This window comes from Mobula hypostoma, chromosome 2, assembly GCF_963921235.1.
Source record: "Mobula hypostoma chromosome 2, sMobHyp1.1, whole genome shotgun sequence".
Lineage (NCBI taxonomy): Eukaryota > Metazoa > Chordata > Chondrichthyes > Myliobatiformes > Myliobatidae > Mobula > Mobula hypostoma.
In genome coordinates this window covers 201,779,283-201,803,593 of record NC_086098.1, presented here as the reverse complement: position 1 = coordinate 201,803,593, position 24,311 = coordinate 201,779,283, and the positions used below count along the sequence as shown (strand labels likewise).

Genomic DNA, 24,311 nt, shown 5'->3' with positions numbered 1-24,311 from the left:
ACCAGCAACTTTTATGTGTGTTGCTATAGAGAACTGCTGTCTCAGCAGTTAACAGTACAGAGAAGCCATTTTATTCACCTTAGCAGTAACATAAAAGAAACCCTTACACATTCTTTTAAGGGCGGGATTACTAGTCAAATGGGATGGCACAGTAGCGTAATTGGGGCAGCATGGGAACATGGTGGGGTAGCACAATGACAGGTGACCTGGGTTCAGTTCCCACTGCTGCCTGTAAGGAGTCTTGATGTTCTCCCCGTGTCCGCTTGGGTTTCCTTTAGGTGTCCTGGTTTCCTCCCACTGTCCAAAGATGTGCTGGTTGGTAAGTTAATTGGTCCTTGTAAAATTGTCCTATGATCAGGCTAGCATTAAAATTGGGTGCTTCCTGGGCAGCACAGCTCAAAGAGCCAGAAAGGCCCACTTCATGTTGTGTCCATGACGTAGACATAATCAAACAGCACATTCCAAACATTTGGGCTCTATATCAAATAGGTTAATGGGATTGGAATTACTTGTTTCATTATGACAACATCTGGTGAGGCAGATGATGATGAAAAAGGTTAAAGATCAACCTTCATCAGAGCACAATATCTCATGAATGTAGATTTGCTTCTTGCAAATCTGACTTTAAATGAAAGATGTGTAGTTTTCAGAAATATGCTGAAAGGGACTGTATTCTATTTGTGTAGATTTTCTATCCAATCCACCAAGTATGGGGGAAAAACAGCTATGTTGGGAATTGCTTCAAGCTACCCAATACACCTTTTGAAACATCATGTACAATTTCTATTTTGATCATACTTGCATTGTCCTTAAACTATCACTTTCAAAGGTAAAATTGTAAAAGAAAAATAGATTTTAATGAGTCCAGGTGAAAGTGCTCCTCGGCTGTTAAGAATTTTCTTGAAGAAGTCAGCCCCTGCTTGTTCTTGCTCACATAGTCTACTATCTGAGTTATACAGTTTGGGCAAATCACCCTTGCACTTTTTGTCATTTCTGTTTTGGGATCTGTGCCTGCTGGCAAGGCCAGCAAGTATTGCTCATCCCTAATTGACCAGAAGAAGATTTTAGTCAGCCGTGTCCTTGAATCATTGCAGTCCTTCTGCTGAAACGTACTGTGACAATGCACAGTGCTGTACGTAGGCAGCTCCAGAATTTAGACCAGTGACAATGAGTCAGCACTGTATTGTGTTTCTGAATAAGAGAAGTGTGACATGGAGGAATGTACAGGTCATGGGTATTCACTGAACTTGCATCCCAAGTCTGTCTTCATGATAGAGGCTGCAAATTTGAGAGATGCTTTTGGAGTAGCCTAGGTGAAAAATTGTAACACCTTTTAATGAAGTTGCTGTGATCTGACACATGTCATTTGGAAACAGACAATGATTGGTCCTTCAAAGTGCATATGTACTGTATATAGATTATAGAGCAACAAACAATCTGCTTGAAGGTTAAGCATCATCTGGGGATTAAAGGGATAGTTAAAGTTTCAGGTTGAAAAGCAAGCTGTCTCAATACCTCAGAAACTCAAGTACTGTCTTGGTTTCAAGAATAATCTCTCTCTCTCCTCACCTCTAGAATCCAGCTCTTTGTTCTATGTTTTGACTAAGATTGTGATAAGGTCAGGAGCTGAATACACCTAATGGAACCCAAATTGGTACTAAATATTGCTTGATGTAACTGTTAATTACAGTTTATATCTCATTGCTTGATATTAGACTAATTTGATGGTTATTATTTGGATTGAATTTGTCTTGCTTTTTGTGGACTGGGCAGTTTTACACATTGCCAGTTAAATGTCAGTGTTGTCACTGTACAGGAAGAGCCTGGCTGGAGGACCAGTGACGTTTGGAGTGCAGGTTTTCAGTACTACAGCTGGGATATTAACTGATCCTGTAGCCTTTGGCTGTCCAGTGCCCTCATCAGTTTCTCGATATCACATGGAGTGAATCAAATTTGGCTGGAGTCTGTCTTCTATGAATGTAAGGCTTGCAGGAAGAAGCTGAGCTGATTCATCTTTTTGTTATTTCTGGAGGGAGGTTGTTGCAAATGTTCAGCCTTGCCTTTAACACTGTCATGCGGAGTTCCAGTGTTACTGAGGGAGGAGATGTACGTAAAGCTGCCTCATTTCATTAGCTGTTTAGTTGTCCATCACCAACCCTGACTAAATGTAAGAACTCTTCTTTGGACCTGAGAATACTTAGTTGTTCATTGCATACCATTCTACAGTTTATTGTGCTCGCAGAACTATACTGCGGGCACCTCATTGTTCGTGGGGGTGCCTATTGCTGCTCACAGCTCTTGTCCTCACTTGTCATTAATAATGATGGTACAATGAGGGACCTGCCAGGTCAAGAGGCAACAGACTGTGGTAGTGCCTATTTTATGCTGTTGCTATTGGTCTACAGCACTTTCTGGATGCCCATTTATGAGCTGACAGACCACTTGTGAATCAGTCCCATGCAACACAATTATAGTGCTACACAATATTATTGAGGGCTTTTCTATGTGAAGACAGGACTTTATTACTGGAAACACTGTGAGTCAATCACTTCTACTAACTCTGCCAACATCAGGTGGTTTATCAGCAGGTAGTTTTGTGAGGACAAGATTTAGTAGGTTACCTTTCACATCAGTCCATTCACTACCTGTAGGATTCAGACAGCTCAGGTCCATAAGCAGTGCTGCCAAGCTACTCTTGGTGACGGACATTAAAATCCCCAAAAAATGTTCGGTGCCCTTGTTCTTTTCAGTGCTTCCTCCAAGCATTGTTCAGCATGGAGAAGCAACAATTCAACAAGCTGAGAGAGGACTATAGACGGTAACCAGGAGGAGATTTCAGTGCCATGAGACTTCATGAGTTCTGGAGTCAATTTCAAGCATTCTAAGGACTACTTCTTCATGTCTGTGTACCGAAGTGCCGCCGTTTCTTGAACATGGAAGTAATAATACAACTGAATAGCTAGTTGGTCAACTTAAGAGTCAATTACATGGTGTTCGTCTGGATTCAACAGTAGCATGATGACAGATGACAGACAAGGTGGCACGGTAGAGTAGTGGTTAGCACAATACTTTGCAGGTTCAATTCCCACTGCTGTCTGTAAGGAGTTTGGATGTTCTGCATCTGGGTGGACTTCCTCTGGGTGCTCCAGTTTCCTCCCACAGTCCAAAGACACAGGTTAATTGGTCACTGTAAATTGTCCTGAGATTAGGTTAGAGTTAAATTGGGGGTTGCTGGGTGGCACGGCTCAAAGGGCTGGAATTACCTACTCTGCACTGTACCTCAATAAGTAGATAAGTAAATAAACTTTCTCCCTTGAAGGGTATATATGAAGCATGGGGGGTTTTTGCAACAACCTAGTAATTTTCATTGTCAGCATTACTTAGAATAGTTGGCCTTTCCCCAAATCATTTACTTGAATTTAGATTCAACAAGTATCCTGATGCGATGTGAACTCATGTCTCTGGATTCTTTGTGAAGACTCTCCAACTACAGATCTGGAAATCTAACTCTGATGGTCACCACTGTACCTATGCATGGAAAAACATCAAGGCCAGCAGGTAAAAAATATTACTGGCATAGGAAGGGAGCTTCTCCAATAATTTTAATTATTTCATTAAATCAAGTGCAAGGTATTAAGAAATATGTAAATTTTTAGCTTAGAAGAATTCTTCAAAAGCCACCAACCATTGCAAGCTTTCATTGCAAGACTTTTGTTGCTCACTTGATGTAATAATGTTTGGTGCATTAATCTGAAAATGGAAGTTAAGTTCTTAAATAAGGTACACTTGCCTCTAATTGCTTATCAAAAATACCTATTGTCAGAGGCTGGCCACAAATTTTGTGTTGTGCTTAAGGAGCTGTGATGCATGGAATGTCTTGCAAAATATATCATTTTAAAATGTTTTTATTATGAGTGCACTATCCTGCTTTCTGGGAATGTATTATAGCAGTGTTAAGTTACCTAGAATGCTATGTGGAATTTTCTAGTTTCATTTGAATTGTTAAGCCAGCTTTAAAAAAATCAGTAACTTCAGACATTCCTCAGACACAATCTGAAAGCACATACAGGTTGTTCCAATAAAATAAAAACCAAAAGAAGTTAACCTTATCCAAGACTGGTTTGACCATATCCAGGTACAAACTTGGACTACGGATGATGACAATAAAGATGTCATATTGTCATTTTTTGATAGCCATAAGATTATTAATTACCTTGGCTGAAAAAAATTTATATCACTTTCTACTGGAATATATTATAACTTTTATAAAGAAATATAATCTTCATTTACTTAGCAAACATCTGCTTTCAATTAACTTAAATAAATTCCATCCATGAAGATCTTTCCTTTAATGTTTATGACTTTATATGAAAGGCTGGGGGAAATTAGGCTCAGAAATAATTACTACTCAGTGTTATTAGAGCCATTGATGGTCCAAATGGAGTTTATGTAATTGTGGGGCAATTTTCACCAGACAGAGTTTTAGTGAGTGTTGATAAATGTGGAGTAAATGTGTGCAGAGCAGACAGATTGTAGTCATTCAGAGTTCTCCCTCACATATTGTATTTTGCATAGCACATCACTTTTTCCAGATTTGAGTCTCCCATCAAATGAATGCCAAAAACTCCTCCAGCCTCACAGTATCACACATTAAGCCTATAATAATTTATTGCTCTCAAATGTATTGTTAGTTAGAAGTGTCAATAAGAATTCTATAAATGATGCTTATCCCAAATATCCTTCAGTTCTTCGACTGAAATATTACCACATGACATGTAAGCCTCATTACTTGAAGGATTCTCTTTCTCCCATTTGCACGCACACTTCTTTTTCTTACAAATATCCAGTTCACTTTGAATAGATAGCATGAAGTCAGTAACAGACTGCAATGTTTTACAACAACCTACCTGTCCTATAACCAGTGCTGTTCAGATACACAGCAAATGTACGCTGTTCATGTGTAGCCTGCCAGGAAGAGGATGAGCAGTTCTCATTGTTGGTGTAGGTGTTGTGGTTGTGGACGTATTTCCCTGTCAACATGGATGATCTTGAAGGGCAGCACATGGGTGTTGTCACAAAAGCGTTTGTAAAATGAGCTCCTCCTTGTTCCATGATCCGTCTTGTCTTGTTCATCACTTCCAAGGATCCTAGAATTATTCAAATTGTAATTATCACTGCTCAGAATTCATGCTGTTAACATCATTTGATGAAGATTTGCAGACTGGAAATACTGACTATTTCTCTTTCTACAGATGCTGCCTGAGATTTCTAACATTTTCTGTTTTTATTACTCACAGTGTTTAGTTTGTCTGAGACAAATCCCTGGAGAGGTCATTTTGACTTTGGCTCAGTGACAAAAACTAAATTTTCAAAATTTGAATAGGAAAATCAGGATATTTTCTTACATTATAGCATCAGTAGAAAGCCATCACCTTATTACCTGGAGTCCCAAATATCACTTTTATTTTCCATCATTATTCCTCAGTGACCTTAATCAAATACTTCAATAGAAAATTGCCATTATTAAGGAATTATGTATCCCAGGCATGTCTGCAGCTTTAACTCTGACATTAGATAAGAGTTTAAGAATTTGCAGGTAACAATACCAAAATCAGAATTTTAGTTTTTTATCTCTAAAGGCCCTAAGACATCTTCTCTCCTGATTCAGTCATCAGCTCTATTGTCATTCACATGCATTATCATTTTCTAAATCAACTATCTACTTCACAAAACCTTCAGGAGTAATATTAGTCTTAGAAAATCAACCTTTAGTTGTGCCTACTGGAAAACACAGCCGGGCAGCTTCTGTGGAGAGAGAAGCAGATTTAACCATTAGGTTGGAGATCCCTCAGCAGTAGGGTATTTAACCTGGAATAGTAATTCTATTTCATTTTCCATAGGTGGTACCTGACTGTGAGACCTCCACTGGTCGGGGTCGACCATGCATGTTGTATTCCAGCTGTCTATGATCAGTTGCTACACAATCTAGTACGCAAAACAGGGCAGTACGATATGGAGAGCAAGCTGTTGCTCACGCAGCAGACTCCCCGTCTCCATACAGCTGATTAATCCAAAGGAACGGCAGACACCGATTCAGTATGGAACCAATGATGTCACAGGAGTTGCCAGTCAACATTAAACTCAACATAGGACTGCATTAGGAACCCAAGCTCCCGGCTTTTCCTTGGGATTACATCTGAAGCTTTCCCCATGAATAGGTATAGCCACCAGGCAGCGGAGGTTTCAGATAAGTTTTTCTTCTGGTACCTGCCTATTGAATGGAGGTATATATATATATGGAAGGGAAAGAATAGATACTTTGTCAAAAATATTTAAAGGTGTTCCAGTTGATCTTTCAACTTTCTTAATGATTTATTTCTTGGTTAACACGGCCAGGTAATCAAAGATTTAAAAAAAAGCTTCATTTATTATCAAAGTATTTCTGCAGTACCCAACTCTGAGATTCGTCTTCTTCAGATAGCCACAAAACAAAGAAAGCCATTGAAGTTCAAAGAAAAGCATCAAAACCCTGCCACACAAAAAAGACTTACACATCGTCTCTAATTACATCATACAACATGTGCATTAAACTCCACCCTCACACTGCAGAAAAACAAATCGGGCAAAATGTGAAAACATCAAACCCCAACCCAGATTATTCCAAATTTAAATTGCTCAGTAGGCATCAATTAGTCTCATGAGACCATGGATTTGTGCCTTGGAAGGTTTCCAGGGTGCAGGCCTGGGCAAGGTTGTATGGAAGACCAGCGGTTGCCCATGCTGCAAGTCTCCCCTCTCCATGCCGCCGATGTTGTCCAAGGGAAGGGCATTAGGATCCATAGAGCTTGACACCGGTATCGTCGCAAAGCAATGTGTGGTTAAGTGCCCTGCTCAAGGACAAACACGCTGCCTCAGCCAAGGCTCGAACTAGCAACCTTCAAATCACGAGACGAACGCCTTAACCACTTGGCCATGCACCAACGCTTAAATTGCTCACTGGCAGCAATATCAACAAGCCACCCCCAGCCCCGCAGGAAGACAAATCAGATGAAAGGCGAGAACCAGTATCACACTCTCCCCCCACTGCACAAAAAAAGCTTACAGATCGCAGCAAAATTAAATTGCTTAGAAAGAATAGGAGAAAAAAAAGAATGTAACAGACAAAAATGATATGATGTTACTTGAAAACACATCTTATCCAACCTAAATACAAGCATAATATATTACACATTATGTTTTATGCTGCTGCACATTTAAACTTCCATATCAGAATTAAGATTGAGAGGACTTCTCTAAAATAAAACTTCATCTCCACAGAAAATAGCTTCCTATTGATTCTGAGGTAAAGTTAGACTGAACTATAATGAAGGGTTGCCAAAATAAAATCAGCTTCTAATTGATGCAGGAAGGTAAAGTAATTACTCGCAAAGCCCAAAAATTATTGCAAAAGTTAAATACAGCTGCACTTTAGTAGAAAACAATACGTCAATTCTAATGGATTACAATGACTCTGTAATGTGAAAACTGTTTGGTTAGAGTAAGAGTCAGGATGTTGGGAATATATATTCTGCATAGATGGATCAGGTATTCACAACAGGCAATGGGTAGTAAAATAGAGACCAATTTTAAGAGGCCTGAATCCCAGTTATAATGAAAAGAAGACTTTTTATGTGATATTTCTAATATATAACAATTGCTTCATAATTATGGTGTTTGACAAAAGAACCCAAAGTGATATGAGAAGAAAATACTTGCTTAATAAATGGTTAGGGTCAGGAATGGATCCCAGAGCTCTTATTGAAAGTAGTCTTAATCAAGACATTCAAACAGGAAATCAATAAGGACATGAAAGGCAAGAATTTAATCAGTGTGGTAGATATGAGGGAATGGGATGAATGGTGTTTCTCTTGCATTGAACAGTACAGATTTAATGGGTGGAATGGATTCCTTCCATGATCTAAGACTGTGAAACCACCTTTCCTGATCCATGACTGGCCTGGAACAAGATGCTAACAGTTGGCCTGTCTGTGCATTCAGAAAATGGATATACAGTTCCCAAATTAGTGGATATATTTCCACAACTATCCGTCCACTCCTCTATGACAATGCTCTACAGAGGTTACAATGACATCTGAAGATATAAAATTGCTTATTTAGACATTTCTTATGCCAACATTAAAGTTCCAAAAGAGCCTTCTTCCACACATACTATATATTTAAGCTTTAACTATCTTTAAACCTATATATTATAATATATATAGGCATTCGTTAGTCTCGTGAGACCATGGATTTGCGCCTTGGAAGGTTTCCAGGGAGCAGGCCTGGGCAAGGTTGTATGGAAGACCAGCAGTTTCCCATGCTGCAAGTCTCCCCTCTCCAAGCCACCGATGTTGTCCAAGGGAAGGGCATTAGGACCCATACAGCTTGGCACCGGTGTCGTCGCAGAGCAATGTGTGGTTAAGTGCCTTGCTCAAGGACACAACACGCTGCCTCAGCCAAGGCTCAAACTAGCGACCTTCAAATCACTAGACAAACGCCTTAACCACTTGGCCACACGCCAACCTTATAGAGCACATAGAATAGTACTGCACAGGAAGAGATGCTTCTGCCCATGATTTTATACTCAACCAAATAAATTAGTAAACAAATGTCTAACTAAATATCTCTTTTTGCCTGCACAATGTCCATATATTTCCATCTCCCTCACATTCATGCACCTATTTAAACGTCTCTGAAAATTCTCTAATGTTTCTGACTCTAACACTTCCCCAGGCACATTCTAACTACCCACCAGTCACTGTATAAAAGAACTTGCCCCTCACATCTCCTTTGAAATGAGCTCCTCTCACCTTAAATGCATGCCCTCTGGTATTAGACATTTCAAACCACTGTAAAAATAAACTGTCTATCGACTCTATCCATGCCTTTCATAAACTTATAAACCTCGAACAAATCTTCCCTCAGCCTCCGCCACTCCAGAGAAAACAACCCAAGTTTGTCCAACCACTCGTTATAGTGCATGTCCTCTAATTCGAGCAACATCTTGGTAAACATCTTTTGCACCCTTTCCAAAGACTAGATATCCTTCCTATAATGGAGTGACCAGAACTATTTGAAATATTGCCGATGCAGTCTAACTAGAGTTTTAAAAAGCTGCAACATACTGTAACCTCTCAATGTTTTGGCTTATAAAGGCAAGCATGCCATCTGCCTTCTTAACCACCCTGTACCACTTTCAGGGAACTATGAACTTGGACTGCAAGACCCCACTGCTCATTAACATTGTTAAGAATCTTGCCCTGATCAGCGTACTGTCTCTTTGCAATTGACCTACCAAGGTGTAATATTTCACATTTGGCTGGGTTAAACTCCATCTATCCATCATTTCTCTATCCATATCCGCAAGTAATCTTGCAGAAAATGGCGGTGCGACACAGCTTGCAGCGGCCACTCTGGTGAGTGATATCTGTTATCTGTCAAGTAGGGTGCTGTGCACAATCCTGATTTGATGGAGACAGACACGAGATCATGGACGAACATCTGTGAAACTTCTGAAATGCCTGTTTCGCTGCCGCTGCTACCGTGTGATCCAGAATCTCCGGAGGGGAAAGCCCGGAGTCCTCGGCTTTGCTTGTTACTCGACAGCCGGGGCAGGGTCGAAGCCGCCGGCGGAGATGGTGCTAGGTGTCAGAGGGCTGGTCGGAGGCTTCAAGTTTTCAGACGGACTCAGAGTCAGGTGTGGTCGGGTGCTTCCAAAGCATCCGCAAGTTTGCGGCGCTTGGAGTTCATGGCAGGGAGAGTTTCTTCCTTTTACCATCTGCGTGAGATGATGGGGCTATCGGGACTTGAGACTTTTTTTTTACCGTGCCCATGATCTGCTCTTTATCAAATTACGGTATTGCTTTGCACTGTTGTAACTATATGTTATAATTATGTGGTTTTGTCAGTTTTAGTCTTGGTTTGTCCTGTGTTTCTGTGATATCTTTCTGGAGGAACATTGTATCATTTTTTAATGCATGCACTTCTAAATGACAATAAACAAGGACTAAGTGTCATCATAATCTAAAAAAAATCTATATCCCATTGTATTCTTTGCCAGTCATCTACACTACCACAACACCTCCAGTCTATGTATCATCTGCAAACTTAATAACCCACCCATCTACATTTTCATCCAGTTCACTTATATACAGTACATCACAAACAGCAGATGTCTCGGTGCAGATCCCTGCTGAACACCACGAATCACAGACATCCAGCTAGAATAAATCCCTTTGACCATTACCCTCCATCTTCTATGGTAAGCCAATTCTGAATCCAAATAGCCAATTCACCATGGATCCCACACACCTTAATCTTCTGGATGAGACTCCCATGAGGGACCTTGTAAAAACCTTACTAAAATCTATGTAGACAACATCCATGGTCTACCTTTATCAATCACCATCATCATCTTATCAAAAAACTCATTGAAGTTAGTAAGACGCAACCTGTCCCTCATAAAGTATTGCTGGCTTTCTCTAATTAGGCCATGGTTCACCAAATGCCCATAAATCCCATCCCTAAGAATTCTCTCCAGTAACTTCCCTACCATTGATATGAGACTCACCAGTTTATAGTTTCTTGAATTATCCCAGGTTCCCTTCTTGAATAATGGAACAACATTAGCAACGTGCCAGTCCTCCACGACCTCATCTGTGGCTAAAGATGACTTGAAGATTGTGATCAAGGCCCCAGTAAACTTTTCTTGCTTCTCTCAGTAACGTGGGGTATATCCTATCAGCCCTGGAAACTTATCAATCTCAATGCTCTTTTAGAGACCTACCGTAACACTACCTCCTCCTTCACCTGGAATTGCCCTGGCATATTAATATGATTGGCATTGATCTCCCTATCCTCCACATGCTTCTCCTTGGTAAATACTGACATAAACTACTCATTAAAGACCTCACCCACATCCTCCGCATCCAAGCAAATGTTCCCCCCTTTATCCTTGAGTGGTTCTACCCTCTCCCTAGTTATCCTCTTGCTCTTGACATTTGTATAGAAAGCTTTGGGATTCTCATTAATACTACTAGCAAAGGACTTTTTTTTAGCCCCTCTTGGCTTTCCTAATTTCCTTCTTGAGTTCTTTTCCGGGTTCTTTATAATCTTCCTGGGCTCTAGCTTCGTAATCTTTAAATAATTTTCAATTTTCTCCTTGATTAAATTCATCACCTCTCTTGACACCAAGTTTCTCTTACCTTGTCATCCTTGTCCTTCCTTCTGACTGGAACATACCTGTTCTGTACTCTGTGCAGTTGGTCTTTAAACATCTTCCATATTTTGGATGTGGACTTGCTCCAAACCAGCTGTTCCCTATCAATTCTCCCTAGTTCATGCCTAATGCTTTCATAATTTGCCCTGCTCCAATTTAATTCTCTCTCGTGAAATCCATACTTATTCTTATCTATAGGTATCTTAAAACTTGAGAGGTTGTGGTCACTGTTCCGTAGCCATTCACCCACTGAAAGGTCGATCAGCTAGCCAGGCTCATTATCCAACACCAGGTCCAGTACAGCCCCTCCTCTTGTTGGACTCTTTATGCATTGATTTAAGAAACCTTTCCTGGATCTACCTAAAAAAAATTGCCCAATCTAAACATCTTGCACTCAGAAGAACCCAGTTTATACTAGGCAAGTTGATGTTCCCCATGACAACATTATTGGTTTTACACCTCTCCTTAATCTGCCTGCATATCTGTTCCTCAATGTCCCGGTATCTATTGGGAGGTCTGTAGTACAATTCCATCAGGGTGATTGCACCCTTCTTATTTTTGAATTCTACCCATTTTGACTCGGTGAATGAAGCCACCATTATGTTTCTTCTGAGCGCGGCTATGATATTATCCCTGATTAGTAGTGCAACCTGGGGGGCTTGCGGGTTGAGCATGAAGTGAGTAGGTGCGTGTAAGAGTGGCTCCCCATTTTTATTGAAAATCTACCTGTTTATCTTTGCCGTACACTCAAGATAACTGAATATTTAACATTGTGAACAACCTGGGACGTTGCTGGACACTGAAATGGCAAATAAAATGCACCTCTGAAGTAAAACTGGGGAAAAAGACAGTGAAGCCTCAAGCAAGAAAGCTGATGTTATGGTTATGGCGCCGTTGCACGATGCTGGGCCTGTGCTACCTGATGACCTCAAGAGGCTTCGCTTAGTACTTCTTACTGACATGACGCAAGCGGGGCCCTAAAAAGAGAACTTGAAGATGCTTTGTCACCAGTGAATGCTACCATAGAACAAATTACGTCTTCTTACGAGTCACACGACGAACGCATTCGTGAGGTTGAAGATGGCCTAAATGATTACAGTGACCGACTGGTGAGCGCCGAAGCTGCCATTGCAGCGTTGCAGAGTGAAAGTGCATTTCTGAAGGGGAAGCTAGATGACTTTTCGAAAATCGGTCGCGGAGATCCAATTTGAGAGTGGTCGGCATTCCTGAAAATTTGGAAGGTTTGGACCCTGTTAAATTTATGACCGAGTTTTCGACGAAGTGCTGGGGACAACTTTCTTCCCAAGGCCTCTCGTGCTTTCACATGCTTACCGGTCGGGCCTAAACCATCCAGCGTCCCTGAAGCCAAGCAAACGAGATCAAGAATGTTCCTGGTTCTGTTTCACTACTTTCAAGACAAGCAATGCATCATCAGTAGACAAAAGCAGGAGCTGTATTACCGTGGGCACCGGGTGTTTTTTTAATGAGGATTTTAGTGGGGAGCTGGGGGGGAAACGAGCAGCGTTCAAGGAGGTGAAATCCCTGCTTTACGGGAAAGGGATCAGGTTCGGCCTCTTGCTTCCTGCTCGGCTCCAGGTCACCCATGAAGGTAAAAAGCATTATTTCGATATACCAGAAGCAGCCAAAGAGTTTCACCATTCGCGCTGGGGAGAAGAAAAATGAGAAGAGCAATAACCTTTTTTTTAAGTTATTCATGCAGCATTAAAGAGGCCTCCCACTGAGGTAAACTGTTAATTTTCGCAACCCACTTCTTTGTTCCTTTTTTCCAGTTTAATTTGTGGAACGTGATTGGGTTGAACTGTTATGCTGCGGAATCTGATTAAGAAGTACTTTCAACCAGCAAAATGTAAATATTTGCGATTTGCATCTCTGGCGTTTAGTTTCCTAGTTTCTTATTTTTAATGTTTTGCTTGGCCTGTTATCTTTAGCCTATATATATTGAAGGTAGAATAAGGAAGTGTACAAATTTTAAGGAGGGGAGCCACCCTAGATTAGATTGAAGGTTTTAGTTGTATGGTGAACGCTTTGGAAGTTTTTTGTTTGGTACTGCCTGCAATCATCCTCAGTTGGGGAGGTAGATCTAGGTTTTGGGGGTTAATTGTCTTTTCTTGTTTGTGTAAAGGGGTGGGGGGAGTGTTTTGGGGGATCACCATGGCAGTTTATTCTTTTGTTTATTACAGATGGGTCAGACTTTTTTTTTCATTGTGCGTTATTGCGTGCAGTTTGTGCCATCGCACTGTTTTGGATTGTAGGCCCTGTGTGTCTTTTGATATGGTTAACATGGGTGATGGTGATGGAGGCCACCCTGTGAGGTTTATTTCTTGGAATGTAAAGGGGCTCAATGGTCCTGCTAAAAGAGCTAAAGTTTTCTCTCATCTGAAACAATTAAAAGCAGGTATACTATTTCTACAAGAGACACATTTAAGAGTGGAAGACCATAATAAACTCCGTAAAGCATGGATTAGTCAGGTTTTTCATTCCAGATTTAATAGCAGGTCCAGAGGGGTGGCAATATTAATCACCAAAAGAATGCAGTTTACACCATCTGATGTAATCAGTGACCCTAATGGTCACTTTATTATAGTCTCTGGATCTCTTTTTCAGATACCTGTCATTTTGGTAAATGTTTATGCCCCTAATTGGGACAATGTCCACTTTGCGAATAAGGTTTTGTCATTAATACCTAACCTGAATACACACCAGCGAATCTTTTCAGGAGATTTGAACTGTGCTATTGACCCACTGCTTGATAGGTCTAGCTCTGGGGAACTTCTTCTAATATGGCAAAGGCTTTCTCTATGTTTATGCAACAAAATGGTTATATGGATCCTTGGAGATTTTTGAATCCATCAGTTAGGCAATTCTCTTTCTTTTCTCATGTTCACCACTCCTATTCCAGGCTAGACTATTTCATTATAGATAGCTCCATGTTACCAATGATTAGACAAATTGAGTACACTGCTAGTTATATTTGATCACTCGCCCGTGAAACTGGACCTATGTTTTTATTAAACATTAGAGAACGGCCTCTGTGGAGACTTAAACCCCTTTTGCTTTCCAATGAGAAACTTTGTAGTTATATATGGTTAACATTGATGCATTCTTCGAGACTAACAAAGCTGAGTTGGTATCCTATTCTTTACTTTGGGGAATTTTAAAAGCTTACTTGAGGGGTCAAATAATATCTTCTACTTCATATGCCAATAAAGAGCGTAGGAAGGAAATGCAAGTGTTATCGCAATCTATTTTGGACCTGGATAGGCAATATTCTGAGGCACCCACTGCAGAATTATATAAAATCCGGGCTGATTTGCCAGAGAAGTTTTCTCCTATCTACAAAACCTATCAGAACAATTAATTCTTAAGACACATGGCCTCTATTATGAATATGGTGACAAGGCAAGCTGGCTTATGGCTCATCAGTTGAAATGTCAAGCTGCATCACAACTTATTCCCCAGATAAGAGACACGCACCAAAACTTGACAAGCAATCCAAAAGAAATTAACAATATCTTTGCAGCTTTTTATTCCTCTGTATACCTCAGAGTTTCCCTCAGATACAACAAATATGGAACGTTTTTTAGATAACCCTTGAATCAGAGAAAGTGGAGAATTTAGATCGGGCTCTTGGGTGGGAAGAGACTAATAACACCATTATGGCTATGCAGAGTGGTAAGTCCCCAAGCCCTGATAGTTATCCGAAAGAATTTTATAAGAAATTTAAGGGTAAGCTCGCACCAGTCCTTCTAGAAGTGTTTCAGGAATCTTTGGAGAACGGCTCCTTACCCCCTACTCTTTCACAGGCATCTATTTCGCTACTTCTTAAAAAGGACAAGGACCTGATGACTCAATGTGGATCATATAGCCCCATCTCACTTTTGAATATGGATTTGAAAATTTTGGCTAAAGCGCTTGCGTGCCGTTTAGAACACCCCCCTTCCCAAGATAATCTCAGATAATCAAACAGGTTTTATTAAAAATCTCCATTTTTTAAAATATCTGTCGACTGGTTGATGTGGTTTATTCACCCAGTGCCTCTCTGAGTCCGAAGGTTGTTATCTCCTTGGACGCGGAAAAGGCGTTCGATAGAGTGGAGTGGGTATACTTGCTTAGTGTTTTGGAGAAACTTGAATTTGGCAGAATATTTGTAGCTTGGGTTAAGCTATTATATCACTCGCCTTTAGCGTACATACAGACGAATTATTCTCGATCTGACTATTTCCCATTAACACGTGGCACTCGCCAAGGCTGCCCATTGTCCCCTCTTCTTTTTGCAACTGCAATTGAGCCTCTTTCTATTGCACTTAATTCAACTACATTATTTCAAGGTGTTAGGAGAGGGGACATGGAACACCATGTATCCCTATATGCTGATGACCACTTACTTTATGTTAGCGACCCTGTAAGTAGCAGTCCTGCTATTGTGTCATTATTAGGTCAATATGGAGCCTTCTCTAGCTGTAAACTGAACTTTCAAAAAAGCAAATACTTTCCCATTAATAACTTGGCCCTACAGATCCGACAGGAATCTTTGCCTTTTCCTTTATCTCAAGATAGTTTTGAATACCTGGGAATACACATTACTCGCTCTTTTACATCTCTGTTGAAGCTACCTACAGGCCTCAGGTTAGCCAAATGAAGGCTGATTTTGAGAGATGGTGCAGTTTATCTCTTACTATAGCTGGGAGAATTCAATCAGTGAAAATGACTATATTTCCTAGATTTCTTTATTTGTTCCAGTGCTTGCCAGTTTTCTTACCTAAATCATTTTTCAAGTCAGTCGACCAAGCTATAACCTCCTTTATTTGGGAAAATAAGGTCCCAAGGGTTAATAAGCACATTCTCCAAAGAGGTCGTGACGTAGGTGGAATGGGCCTTCCTAGCTTTATTCATTATTACTGGGCATCGAACATTCAAAAAGTATTATTTTGGCTCCACCAGCCAGATATAAACTGGTGCCTGCTTGAGACACAGTCTTGCCACTTCTCGTCCCTCCCAGCTTTAGTATATTCTTCCTTGCCATTGAAATTCTCTCAATTCACATCTAACCCAGTCGTGCTCTCCACCCTCAAAATTTTTAATCAATTTCGCTGCCACTATAAGTTCACATCAGCTTCAGTTTTGGGTCCCATTCATAGAAACCATTTATTTCCCCCCTCTACACTCGATTCAGTTTTTAGACAATGGGGTTTGAATGGTCTTATGCACATTAAGGATTTGTACACTGATAATATATTTGATAGTTTTGATGACCTGTGCAGTAAATATGGTCTTCCACATAATCATTTTTTTAAATACGCGCAGACTCGCCACTTTGTCAAGGAAAAATTTCCCTCTTTTCCTGATCTACCACCTCCTATGGTGTGGGAAAAACTCACTCTTAGCTTTAATGATAAAGAGCTGATCTCTTTATCAGCTGATGTCTTTGGGAGTTCAAGATCTAAATAAAACTAAGACTAGGTGGGAGGATGACCGTGGTATGGATCTGGCTGAGGAATATTGGATAAAAGCACTGAATAGGGTTCATTCCTTGTCATCATGTGCTAACCTAGGGCTCATACAATTTAAAGTTTTATACAGGGTACATTTAAGTAAAGCCAGGCTTGCTGACATATATCCTGGGACAGACACTGGCTATGACAGGTGTTCCTTCTCTTCGGCTGGTTTAGTGCATGTATTTTGATCTTGCCCTGGGTTTGATGGCTATTGGGGACTGGTTTTTAAAATTTTCAGTGAGGTTTTGGGGGTGACACTGAGACCTTGCCTGGTTATAATGGTATTTGATGTGGCAGATGATGTTTTGGGTTTAAATGCAAACCAGTCGGATATTATTGCATTTACATCGCTTTTGGCCCGTAGGAGAATCTCGCTGGTCTGGAAATCTGCCACTCCCCATCTGCTGCTGTTTGGTGAGAGGACGTAATGTTTTTTCTGAAACTAGAAAAGATTAAATTTACTCTGAGGGGGTCTGTGAAAAAGTTCTATTCAAAATGGGGACCTTTCTTGTCATATTTTAGGAGCCTTAAGGAATTACCTACCATTTAAGGGCATTTAATTGTACTTGGAGATTTGCCCCCTTTTAACGTATTTACCTCATAGGGTGGTTGATGCATTGTTATATGAGTGTATTCTGGATCATCTGACGTGTTGTGGATGTGTGTGGGCCTTTGTCTTGAAGGAATGTGAGGGTATGGCTGTGTTATATGAGTGTATTCTGGATCATCTGACGTGTTGTGGATGTGTGTGGGCCTTTGTTTTGAAGGAATGTGAGGGTATGGCTGTGAAATGTCCATCCTTGTATTTGTGAAGTGTTGTATTGTAAGTATATTAGCTGCCATGGTATGTTCAGGGAGGGTGGGTGAGGGGAGTTTTGTTTGAGGGTAAGATATAAAAGCAAAATGGAGGAAAATGTAATGCATTACATATTCTGTATTGTGTCGTTCCTTCAATAAAAAAATAAATAAAGTAGTGCAACTCCCCCACCTCTTTATCCTCCCTCTCTATCTTTTCTAAAACTTTGAAACCCTGAGACATTAAGCATCCATTTCTATCCCTCTCTCAACCAAGTTCCTGTAATGACCACAACATCATAGTTCCATAGACTGACCAATGCGTTCAGTTCATCACCTTTACCCATAATAATCCTAGCATCAAAATACACACACTTCAAACTATCCTTCCTATTGTATCTATTTGCACCTACCCGTTGTTACTGGCCCTGACATCGATCTTCCTCCCCATCCCTCCACTTTCTGATCTGGTGCTCTGGTCCTTGTGGTAGCGAGTTGCATGTTCTAATTATTTTTTAAAATTCTGACTGATTATCCTTTTGAGAATATTGCCAATTATCCAGTAATTACAGTATATCTATGGGGCAGGTTTCATATACATCTCCACACAAAGTTGTGGAATCTTTTTACAGCTTTGAAGATCTCTGTTGAGGTACTCATCTGCTTACCTTTATCTAGAGATTGAAGTCCTAGCCTGCTTAATCCTTCCTGATAGGCATAACCACCCAATAAAAATCAAAAATTTCTAACAAGATTTGCATGCAGCGTGGACTCTCCTCCAGCCAGGAGTGGTGCATCAAGGAGCATAATAGCGATACAGTACTCAGGGTGAAGAGTGGTGCAGCTGCTAGAGCTACTGGCACGCACACCTGAAACTCGGGTTTAATCTTGACCGTAGGTGCTGTTCGTGTGGAGTTTGCATGTTCTCTCTAGGAGTGTGTGAGTTTCTCCTGCATTTTCCAGTGTCCTCCCACAACCTGAAGACATACAGTGTAGATTGTTAGGCTAACTGACTTCTGTAAATTGCCATAGTGTACAACAAGTGGTAGAAACTGGAGGTAGTTAGCAAGGATGTTTGGAGAGTTAAAAAGGTAATGGGATTAATAGAGGATTAGTGCGTGTGGGTGGTTGATCATCTGTGAAATCAGGGGGATGAAGGTTCTACTCCCGTGTTCCATGCCTCACCAACCCCTTATAAACACCTTATTCAGCACTAATCCCATTTTATCAGGCATCTGACATCAAGGCTAATGGTATTCTGTTTGGTGATTACCACTGACTCTTTTATTACCTTTGAATTTAATTGGTGTTCCAATTTTAGCCTCATTTCTTTTCCCATATGTACAATCTTAGGAAATATTTGAAAATATTTAATAAACATGATAAGTTTGAAGTACTGAAATAATGTTCACATATCTACTCTTGCTTGACTGTATCTCGATATTTTGCAATGGTTCAATAAAAGCTATCTATTCTCCGTTCCAGGGTCAGAATATCCAATTGACCTATCTTAATTATAAAATTAAAGCAAGACAAGGTATCTATTTACTTTGTGTGACAAATATGTGATGTATTTGCAATTCTGTCAAAACCCTGAAAGAACCACAAATATACATGTATGGTGCAATCTATTTCAGCAATGGTAATGGTTGGTTGCTGTGTAAAATCTCCTTTATGTATAATTTGTTTTGGAATATAATCAAACTGATGATATTTTCATTGCCTTGAGACTAACAGAATAAATCCAGAAAGCCTATTATAGATTTGGTAACAAAAACAGTTAGTAAATTAATTATTATTATTGCAATATTTCTAACCAATGCAAAGATATTAGAAAGCCAGATCCATTTTTAACATTACGTCAATATACATATATAATGACGCTTAAAGAAATCTTGCTTCAGGTCAATTAACATAATTAGAAAGAATTATCTATATATGTATTTCTTAATGCTGAAATGCCCAGAATTTTAACTATGTAAAAGAGCAATAATGAAATAAATGTGTGTGTGTGTGTGTGTGTGTGTGTGTAAAAATTACATTGAGAGTTACTGGTTTGGTCTTATCATTTTCATTGAGGATCATTTATCAAATGTTGTTTGGTGGCTGGAAAATTGGCCTTGATATTAACTGGATGCAGATATGCTATGATAACAAAAAATGGTTAGAACCTAGTTTGAAAGAAGTGAGGAATGAAAATCAAATATTGCAGTTGCCGAAAATGTAAAATAAAATCTAGAAAACGCTTCTGACAATCAACAGTCAAGCAGCTTCTGAGGAAAGAGAAAGAGTTAACATATCAGGTCGAAGATCTTTTGCTGAAAGATGCATTGCCTGGCTGATTTAAACCGATGGGCCTATTTACATAAAACTCAACTGTCTCCATCCATAAGACCATAAGACCATAAGACAAAGGAGCAGAAGTAGGCCATTCGGCCCATCAAGTCTGCTCCGCCATTTTATCATGAGCTGATCCATTTTATCCTATTTAGTCCCACTGCCCCGCCTTCTCACCATAACCTTTGATGCCCTGGCTACTCAGATACCTATCAATCTCTGCCTTAAAGACACCCATGACTTGGCCTCCACTGCTGCCCGTGGCAACAAATTCCATAGATTCACCACCCTCTGACTAAAAAAATTTTTTCGCATTTCTGTTCTGAAAGGGCGCCCTTCAATCCTGAAGTCATGCCCTCTCGAACTAGACTCCCCCATCATGGGAAACAACTTTGCCACATCCACTCTGTCCATGCCTTTCAACATTCGAAATGTTTCTATGAGGTCTCCCCTCATTCTTCTAAACTCCAAGGAATACAGTCCAAGAGTGGACAAACGTTCCTCATATGTTAACCCTCTCATTCCCGGAATCATTCTAGTGAATCTTCTCTGTACCCTCTCCAACGTCAGCACATCCTTTCTTAAATAAGGAGACCAAAACTGCCCACAGTACTCCAAGTGAGGTCTCACCAGCGCCTTATAGAGCCTTAACATCACATCCCTACTCCTATACTCTATTCCTCTAGAAATGAATGCCAACATTGCATTCGCCTTCTTCACTACCGACTCAACCTGGAGGTTAACTTTAAGGGAATCCTGTACGAGGACTCCCAAGTCCCGTTGCATCTCAGAACTTTGAATTCTTTCCCCATTTAAATAATAGTCTGCCCGTTTATTTTTTCTGCCAAAGTGCATAACCATACACTTTCCAACATTGTACTTCATTTGCCACTTCTCTGCCCATTCTTCCAATCTATCCAAGTCTCTCTGCAGACTCTCCATTTCCTCAGCACTACTGGCCCCTCCACCTATCTTCGTATCGTCAGCAAACTTAGCCACACAGCCCTCTATTCCATAATCCAAATCGTTAATGTACAATGTAAAAAGAAGCGGCCCCAACACTGATCCCTGTGGAACACCACTGGTAACCGGCAGCCAACCAGAATAGGATCCCTTTATTCCCACTCTCTGTTTCCTGCCAATCAGCCAACACTCTATCTACGTATGTAACTTTCCTGTAATTCCATGGGCTCTTATCTTGTTAAGCAGCCTCATGTGTGGCACCTTGTCAAAGGCCTTCTGAAAATCCAAATGTACAACATCCACTGCATCTCCCTTGTCTAGCCTACTGGTAATTTCCTCAAAAAATTGTAATAGGTTTGTCAGGCAGGATTTTCCTTTAAGGAATCCATGCTGAGTTCTGCCTATCTTGTCATATGCCTCCAGGTACTCTGTAACCTCATCCTTGACAATCGACTCCAACAACTTCCCAACCACCGACGTCAAGCTAACGGGTCTATAATTTCCTTTTTGCTTCCTTGCCCCCTTCTTAAATAGCGGAGTGACATTTGCAATCTTCCAGTCCTCCGGAACCATGCCAGAATCTATCGACTTTTGAAAGATCATCGCTAATGCCTCCGCAATCTCCATAGCTACTTCCTTCAGAACACGAGGGTGCATTCCATCTGGTCCAGGAGATTTATTGACCTTTAGCCTATTCAGCTTCCTGAGTACTTTCTCTGTCGTAATTGTGACTGCGCACACTTCTCTTCCCTGCCACCCTTGCGTGTCCGGTATCCTGCTGTCTTCCTCAGTGAAGACTGATGCAAAATACTTGTTCAGTTCCTCTGCCATCTCCTCATCTCCCATTACAATTTCTCCAGTATCATTTTCTATCGGTCCTATATCTACTCTCACCTGTCTTTTACTCTTTATATACTTGAAGAAGCTTTTAGTATCCTCTTCGATATTATTTGCTAGTTTCCTTTCATAGTTAATCTTTTCTCTCTTAATGACCTTCTTGGTTTCCTTTTGTAAGGTTTTAAAGACTTCCCAATGCGCTGTCTTCCCACTAATTTTTGCTTCCTTGTATGCCCTCTCCTTAGCTTTAACTTTGGCTTTGACTTCTCTTGTCAACCACGGTTGCATCCTTTTTCCACTCGAAAATTTCTTCTTTTTTGGAATATACCTGTCTTGCACATTCCTCATTTCTCGCATAAACTCCAGCCACTGCTGCTCTGCCGTCTTTCCCGCCAGTGTCTCTTTCCAGTCAACTTTGGCCAGTTCCTCTCTCATGCCACTGTAGTTTCCTTTACTCCACTGAAAACACCGACACATCAGATTTCGGCTTCTCTTTTTCTAATTTCACAGTGAACTCAATCATGTTATGATCACTGCCTCCTAAGGGTTCCTTCACCTCAATCTCTCCAATCACCTCCGGTTCATTACACAATACCTAATCCAGTACAGCCGATCCCCTAGTGGGCTCAACAACAAGCTGTTCTAAAAAGCCATCTCACAGACATTCTACAAATTCTCTCTCTTGAGATCCAGTGCCGACCTGATTTTTCCAATCTACTCGCATGTTAAAATCCCCCACAATTATCATAACACTGCCCTTCTGACAAGCCTTTTCTATTTCCAGTTGTAATTTGTAGTCCACATCCCTGCAGCTGTTTGGAGGCCTATAAATAACTGCCATCAGGGTCCTTTTACCCCTGCTATTCCTTAGCTCAACCCATAAAGATTCTGCACCTTCCGATCCTATATCACCTCTTTCTAATGATTTAATATCATTTCTTACCAATAAAGCCACGCCTCCCCCTCTGCCTACCTTCCTATCCTTCCGATACACCGTGTATCCTTGGACGTTCAGCTCCCAGAGACATGCATCCTTTAGCCAGGTCTCAGTGATGGCCACAATATCATACCTGCCAATCTGTAGCTGTACAACAAGATCATCCACCTTATTTCTTATGCTGCGTGCATTTAAGTACAACACCTTAAGACCAGTATTTGATACTTTTTTGCTTTGATTTCACTGCAACTTTATTGCACTGCAACTCATCCCAATGGCTACACATTTGCCCCATCACCTGCCTGTCTTTCCTGACATCTTTACTGCTCACTATCTTAGATTTATTTCTGTTTTCCCCTTCCTCCGCTCTATCATTCCGGTTCCCAACCCCCTGCCAAATTAGTTTAAACCTTCCCTAACAGCTCTATTAAACTTTCCCGCCAGGATACTGGTCCCCTTCGGGTTCAGGTGTAACCTGTCCTTTTTGAACAGGTCATACTTCCCCCAGAAGAGATCCCAATTATCCAAGAATCTGAAGCCCTGCCCCCTACACCAGTCTCTCAGCCAGGCATTCATCTGCCTGATCCGACTACTCTTGCCCTCGCTAGCACGTGGCACAGGTAGCAATCCCGAGATTACTACCCTGGAGGTCCTGCTTCTCAGCTTCCTTGCTAACTCCTGGAAATCTCTCTTCAGGACCTCCTCCTTTGTCCTATCTATGTCATTGGTACCAACATGTACCAAGACAACTGGCTGCTATAGTTAATGGAAGCCAACATCTGCCTAAAACAAGAGTATGATTGAAGATAGATGGAAAGCACAGGCAGTACAAACTGAGATTGAAAATGGTTAGTCTAAGGGAGGATAGGAATGCAGAAAAGCACAGCTCAAGATTCCCTGTGAATCATGTCTGCTATTCATAATCTTTCTAACTTTGTCCTTGTCAGGTTGCCCCAAAAATGAAGCTACCACTTTTCTCCTGTTCATATCTTGGGTTTGATGATTTCGTTAGAGGCCAGTATTTTAATTGCTTGCAGTTTGTTATAGATGTTCAAATCACTGTGAGCCACCACTGACTGAATTTCCACTTCCTATTTACAGTATACTAGTCCTGCTCAGTTGACATACCTGGATTGTTGTGAAAATAGTTCTGGAGATGTTCTGATTTACTAATACAGTGATTGAAAAGTCACATTTGGGTGGGCTGTGTAGGAAGCGATCCAGGTCAGCTTTCTCTGAGCCACTGGCAGTGAAACTCCATTCTGCACAAGGTGTGAACTGTCGAACAGGGTGTGCACATTTTGTAGCCAAGGAGAACTTTCATCCAAAATCTGCAGCAATTGTGAAGTTGTCAGGGGAATCCATTGGACTTCAGGAGATGAAGGGCAGGGTTGGTAAAGAGAAATAGAGGATCAGAGGTAAAATTGGGAGGAGGGATGTGGGTAAGACAGAGCGGAGGTTGAAGAAGCTTTGACATTATTGTGCTCTGATTAGAGATGAAAAGGAATGATGAATGAACTAAAAATGTGTGGCAACAACCACACCAATTCTTCCCTTGCTAATCCAAATTGCCCCCTTCAAGAATTCCCATTTTAAGACTCCCACCATGTTAGGAAAGCATGTGTACTAAGTTGGTGGAGTGGTACCACAACAATAACCTTGCACTCAA

At 40.8% G+C, this 24,311-nt stretch overlaps 1 protein-coding gene across 9 annotated transcripts in view; it reads right to left on the bottom strand.

Moving 5' to 3' along the window:
* Positions 1 to 24,311, bottom strand: part of LOC134342810 (extracellular sulfatase Sulf-2-like) — a 352,386-nt gene that overhangs the window by 103,217 nt on the left and 224,858 nt on the right. For all 9 annotated transcript variants that reach the window (XM_063041404.1, XM_063041405.1, XM_063041403.1 and 6 more), the window contains one exon: positions 4,908 to 5,147. In XM_063041404.1, the coding sequence (XP_062897474.1) occupies positions 4,908 to 5,147 (240 nt within the window). The remainder of the gene's footprint in view (positions 1 to 4,907; positions 5,148 to 24,311) is intronic.